The 6,357-nt window shown below is 50.7% G+C and overlaps 1 protein-coding gene across 1 annotated transcript; it reads right to left on the bottom strand.

Moving 5' to 3' along the window:
- Nucleotides 1–452: 452 nt before the first annotated feature.
- Nucleotides 453–5,239, bottom strand: EDN1 (endothelin 1). Its single transcript, XM_075140707.1, has 5 exons — nucleotides 4,992–5,239; nucleotides 4,629–4,767; nucleotides 3,491–3,649; nucleotides 3,115–3,222; nucleotides 453–1,726 (listed from the first exon to the last, which is right to left on the bottom strand). The coding sequence occupies exons 1-5, from the start codon at nucleotides 5,053–5,055 to the stop codon at nucleotides 1,588–1,590; spliced, it is 609 nt and encodes a 202-aa protein (XP_074996808.1). The 5' UTR covers nucleotides 5,056–5,239; the 3' UTR covers nucleotides 453–1,587.
- Nucleotides 5,240–6,357: the final 1,118 nt, after the last annotated feature.

The following is a 6,357-nucleotide window of genomic DNA, read 5'->3' as shown; positions in this document are numbered from 1 at the left end:
GACTTTTTGGGCTAGCATGGTAATAAGTAACATAATACAGCCTAGTCCAATATAGCCCACAAAGCATCCAGTCTGTGCATTTTCTCCTCTGCTTCACGTATATCCAACCCCTTATTGGCAATATTTTAATGGTACGGTAAATCCAACATTAGAATTTGTACTATTGGATGAAAAAGACATCAGCCATGTGAGAGTGCTGCTCCAGGAGAAATTCATTTAGCCAATTCAAATTTCACCATGAAATTTTGATGAGCGAGCTTGAAGCTAGAACAAATATTAACTGTTGTCTCACATCTGGCATAACCTTTCTGTGTTGTGATTTGGCTAATCTGACAGAAAGGCAATCACGTGCACACATTTCATCTAGGTCAGCTTTGTACGTGGGGCAATCTACCTCCGTGCTCATGGGGCCACAGCCTACAGAAAAATGGGGCATATGAAGAACAAGCCAATACAGTAATTAAAAATATTTATTTCTGAAGATATTTACCTTGATAGGCATAAAGCATTTTCCAATTTCATACAGAAATACATAAAACATGCATAGACCAATATGGCCTACTTCAATGTGTATTCAACATGGTAAATATAATGAAGAACTTGTGTGAATATAAATACAAAACACAAAAAAATAAGCATGTAAGATTCAACCTGTCAGCAAATTCAACAATGTGAACAAATTCACTGCTATGAACATTCACCCAATATTAGCCTTTTGACATAATTCAAAACAACCCTTTGTCTCGACGCATTTCCACCAAACAAGGCACTGAATAAATCTCACAACAGCCTCTGGTACATCCCCACTTCCGTGCATTTTTGGTGGCATGTAAGACACAACAACTTCTATTATTAGAACTTCAGTTAGCCAAATATACTTGTTATGGGAAACCTAGTAGTGTCCTCTAACTTTTATTTTATGTTGAAGAGTCCTTTGGTATCCAAAACCAAAGGACTTTGACTATGCAAACAACCACGGTGTCTCACCCACATTCAGATAACTCTGGTTGTACAAGTAAATTAGACTTCTGAAAAAAGGCAAAGGGTTGCAGCTGATTAGTAAAGGCAATAACAAGGTGTAAAAATACTCTAGCAGGAGTGCAACAAACAGTACGCGAGGTAGACATGTATCTATGCAGTAAGTCCTGATTAAAGTAGCACTGAGACTTTCGTTTTTGCATTTTAATCAAAAGGTAGAGTTTTTCGCTTTGAAGTTTGTCCACTCAGATCTTGCTTTCTGTCCTTTCTAAGCACATCTGTGAGATCTTCCTTGCAAGATGCTTTTGATGTCGACCCTGAAAGCTGCTCAACTGATGGGTAACATTCCAGAAGCAATATTCAAATGTTTCTTCAGAAAGATGGCTTTTCATGTATGTTACTGTGGATTCCCCTTCATCCCCTCTACCCATCCATCCGAGTTCCAAAACGATGAAATCCTTTGCTTTTATCCCTTCAAATACGGGACTTTTTTAGCGTTTTGCTCAGCTGCGCAAACATTTGGACAGACAGGCCCTTCGCCGTCGTGGAATGTTAGAAGTCAAGAGAGAGTTTTGGTCAGCAAGTGTGGCGGAGAAGGTGATCTTCCCACTAGGATGCTTTCAGGCTTTCCCAGATGCTTTGCCTTTTGTTCGCCCTGTTATGTTTCAGCTTCCACCCTTTCTGGAGCTCAGCCTTCAGCTTTGCAATACTGAAGGAAGCTTTGATACTGTTACCAATGGCTTCCAGCCTGCAAAAATAAGAAATATTGTTATTGTTGAATTATTGTTACAATAATGAAGATGCATCTCCAGCGGGCAGACATTCAGTTTTTGATTAAGTAAGCCTCAGTCTAGATTTCTGCCATGGGACCCTCAGTAACTGCTGATTGCTATACCTCTGTCAGAATTATGCTAACTTAAGCCACTTGAAATACTGGATTCAGAATTTAAACCCAAACATTAAAATAAGTTAAAATATTCATTCAAATATAGATGCCCTAGACTTCCTTAAATAGCACGTATCCAACCAAGAGGTCTTCAGTGTTATTCTTTTTGGCTGTTTTGTGTCTTTTAGGTAAACCTGATCCTGGTTCCAATGAATGGGTACATTTTTCAAGTAAGTAAGTAAGCAAGCCCCATTTTCAAAAATGATTTAAGCCTTCCAAGGCCTAAGTCTCACTCAAAATCATCAGGCTGCCTGCTCCCATAAATCCTGTTCTGCTTTTGCAAGCAGCGCTAAAGAGTCTTCTTTTGTAAGGGCAAAATTCTGTATGCCATACTTTTACACGGGCATACGGCCGAACATTGAATGCTGGGGCTGATACAGCCGAACTAACACTCCGCTTCAACGCTGACTTCACCTCTGTGGGGTTCATAGCTGCACCAAGTCCAATGCATGCGTCTCCGAACTGCACTGTGGAGTGATATTGCTGCCTACTGCCACTCAGCTTATTATGCACAGACCTCAAAGGGCAGTCCTGAAATTTACTCCTAATATCAAATATTAAATTGGGCTTAAATATTAATTTAGTCTTCATTTTCCCTTTCCTCAATCTTTTTGCAGTCATTTCCATCACTAACATCCTGTACTCATTTTACACAGGTTTGTTGGGCAACGTAAGAGATAAGGCGGGTAGAAATCCTCCTGCATTCTGAAAAGCCAGCCACACCAGCCAGAAGAAACAATATATTCCAAATCCGGATAGACCAATAACCTTCTTTCTTTCCCTCCAGTAAAATGGAGTAAAGTATCTATGAAAAGGCATTCTGATTCAATTTCATATTAGAACAGTTGGGACATAATATTTTTAAGTAGTTAAGATAGTGCACGAACACACTAAAATGACAGGCTCTATTTATTTCTGTCAGTATTTCATGATTTCATACTCTTCTGAAGTTTGGTGTATCTTTAGGCCTACAACTAAGCCTGCTTCCTCTGAACAAATGGAGGTGCTCAGCACCTGTGTCTTCACAAGCTAAAAACCCACTGCATGAAGAAAAACCCTCAAGATGTCCTCACCGATTCCTCCGTAACTCTCAAGCTGAAATCACCAGCTAAGCCCACGCTGACCCGAAGGCAGGTGAACTGTGCTCTCTATTGCTACTTTGGGGAACTACAACAGGATGAGAAACTCACCGCTTCATTTTCTTGCTGTCAACAAGCTGTCGGTTCATGCATTTGGGTCCAATGCAATTGCCAGCTTTGTTGCGGTGACGCGAGGTTTTCTCCACTGTGGACTGAGCCCTGTTAAAAGTGAAAAGGTGCTGCTGTTAAAAAAAAAAGAAGTCTGCAGTCCACAAGGTGAGGCATCTCATCAACCACTTCTCAAGGCACGTAATAAGCAATCTTTCTGGGCCAAACCATAGTATGTATCATAGCAGTGTGATCGCTCAGGTAGGAGGCAAGGCTTTGCGGAGATTATTCGCTCAGCAAGTGCCAAAATGAGTAAGTCTACCACAATCCATCCCTTTTACATGTACTGCCTTTTAAAGAGTAGCAACAATAGACGCACCAGAGATCTTTTCCTGTCTGGCAGAAGTTCAGACATTTCTTGTCCTTCTGGTTGGCACATCGGCATCTGGTGCTAGGTTCAGGGAGCACCTCCGGCACCATGTCCTTCAGCGATCTTCTGGATCGAGAAGGGCCTCCGAGACCATATGGAACAGTCTTCCTATGATCAAAGAGACAACATGAAAGTCATTCAAATAATTCTGTGGCTTCAAAACAGCGGGGTATTTTAGGCAAGTTTATCAATGGGATAGATTGCATGAGTAAAGGTTGTGGGATTGGGAATGCCTCGTTGGTCACAGTTTCCATGAAAATGCTTCTGATGATCCTGCAACATATTCATTAGCTTGGCTACTGACAAGGCTAATGACCTTTTAATTGTGATTTCATAAGGCTGCTGTGCCTCCCTGTGCGATAGAAAGCAATAAAACCTCATCTCTTTGAACTTTGGTAATTGCCAACACTGAAAGAAGCAATAAAAGTGAGGAACAGATCCTCTGCACTCAGAGGAAACCCAGCAGCAGAACAAATCACCGGAGTCAGTGTTTGCAGCGTTAGGTGAGGCTCTGGCTCATGACTTTTTGGTGAGGAGAGCGTAGAAATGGACACTGTACATAACCCTGTTAACACGTGGGATGCGTTAATTTGCAGCAGAGCGCAGCAAGAGGCGGCCAGGAGCCACCCCATGTCAGAGTAAGCCTCCTAACTTGTTGGAAAGAAAAACGGTCAGACAAATTCAGGCTGGCAAAATCATACTTTTGGCATTTTGTCCGCTTCTGATTCATATTGAAAAGTATCCTGCAGCCTTTGCTGAGCAGCACCCAAAGGAAATACTCCTGCCCAGATTTTAGGAACGCAGGTGTGTTAGGGTTATTAGGAGCTATCTGCTCAATCTAGGTGGTCAAATCCTGCTTGCTTTCTCCCAGTGAACAGTCTCGCTGCTGAACTCGGCAAAAAAGCAGGAGAGGGGGGAAAAGCAATAGGAGAGACCGTGCAAATAACTAGTCCTTCCTCCCTTCCCACTTCTGCAGCGGGGTTTGTGGTTCTTGATTTTTCCCTTTCCCCCCCCGCCTCCTTTTTCCAACCTAAGCGGCACCCAGCGCTGAACGACTGCCGAAGCCCCCCCCGGTCCGCTCACTCACTCGGGGGTGTTGATCCAGATGATGTCGAGGTGGCAGAAGTAGACGCACTCCTCGTCCAGCAATGAGGAGCAGGAGCAGCGCCGGGCGCGGCGGTGCGCGGCGGCGGGGGGCGGCGGGGGACCCGCCTCGGCTCCGGGCGCTGCGGGGAGGGAGCGGCAGAGCTCAGCACCCGCAGCAACCAGGCACCCCGCGCGTCCCCGCCGACAGCCCCTCCCGCTGCACCCCTCAGCCTCCTCGGGACGCCCTCCCCGCGGTGCCCGGCGGCGCTCCCCGCCAGCCGGCAACGGAGCCCGGCTGCGACCCGGCAGCCCCCCCGCAGGGCCGGACCCAGGCGGCGGCGAGCGGCGGGGGACCGGCACCTACCTGCCGGCAGCAGCCCCGGGCAGAGCACGAAGAGCAGCGAGACGATCATCTGGGAATAATCCATAGCAGGCAGCGGAGAGCGGACGAAAAAAAGGAGGGGGGAAAAAAAGGGAAAAATTAATGAAAGAGAAAAAAGGGGGGAAAGCCTCTCCCAGCCTGGGGACGGAGAGCCGTGTCCCGTCCCCTGCGGGGCGCGGCGCGGGGGCAAGCGGCGGCTCGGTGCGCCCCGGCGCGTCTGGCTGGCGCGGCGGTCCCCGGCGCCCTTTTATAGCGAACCCCCATGGAGCGGGTAAACAGCCCCGGCGCTATTTTATCCCGAGACAATGTTATTCTGCTATTAGTCACCGCGCGGCAACGTGCGGGCCGAGATAAGGCCGGCCTGGAAAGGAAATCGCCTGCAAACTTCAGAGCGGCGGCGGCGGCGGCGGCGGCGGGCGGCGGGGGGGGCCGGGGGGGGCCGAGGGGGGCCGGGGGCGACCCGCCGGCGGGGAGGGGCGGGGCGGGGAGGGGAGGGGCGGGGGGCGCCGCGGGCCGCGCCAGGGGCGGGCCGCCAGGGGGCGCCTCGCCGCCCCGCGCTTCGCACCTGAGGGCGGCCGGCCGCCTCAGCCGCCTGGCGGCGGCGCGCAGGAGCCGTCGGCGGCCGGCGGGGCACCGTCGGCCTGGCCATAACAACAATAATTATTGTGATTATTGTCAGCGTTGTTGTTGTTATTATAACAGCGGGGCGGGGCGGGCCGGGCGGCGGCGGCAGGCGCGGTGCCGCCCGCGGTGGAGGTGTCGCGGCCGCCCCTCAGGCTCGCGACGGCCGTTGGAGTGGCTCCGCCGCCCGGCGGGGCCTCTGGGCTCGGCCCGCTGCTCCCGCCGCCGCCCCGGGGAAAGGCTCTGGCGAGCGTCCCCACCTGTCCTTCCCCAGCCGCCGAGGGAGCCGGCAGCGGGACGCCGGGGGCTGCCGCCGGCGGCAGGAGGGCCGGGGCCGCACGGGCAGCGCCGAGGGGGTGCCCGGGGGCGGCGGGGGTGAGCGCGGCCTTGTGCGGCCGACCCCCGCCCGCTCTCCGCAGGCCCAACCGAGTGGCCTCTGGGGGGTCTCAAACGGCTGGGTTGGGCAGCAGGGGTGAGACGTTGGGGTATAACCCCCCTTTTCGTCCGTGGCGAGGCATGGCGCCGTGCCACTGTGCGTTTTAGGGTCTGGGGCGTGCGAGCAGCAGCAGGCACGTAAAGCCAGGGGCGTGCGGTCAGGAGGAGGAAAGACCCGTGCCCAGCCTTTGCCTTTGGCTGCTGCCGCTAACTCTGGCAAGGTCAGGGCGAGTTTTTTTCCGGCATGTTTATGTTTGCTGAGGCGCAGTAGCTGTCAGCGTGGAAGCTGGAC

The sequence above is a fragment of the Calonectris borealis genome, chromosome 2, assembly GCF_964195595.1.
Source record: "Calonectris borealis chromosome 2, bCalBor7.hap1.2, whole genome shotgun sequence".
Lineage (NCBI taxonomy): Eukaryota > Metazoa > Chordata > Aves > Procellariiformes > Procellariidae > Calonectris > Calonectris borealis.
Note: the sequence above shows the minus strand (reverse complement) of the source record. Positions and strands in the feature narration are given on the sequence as shown.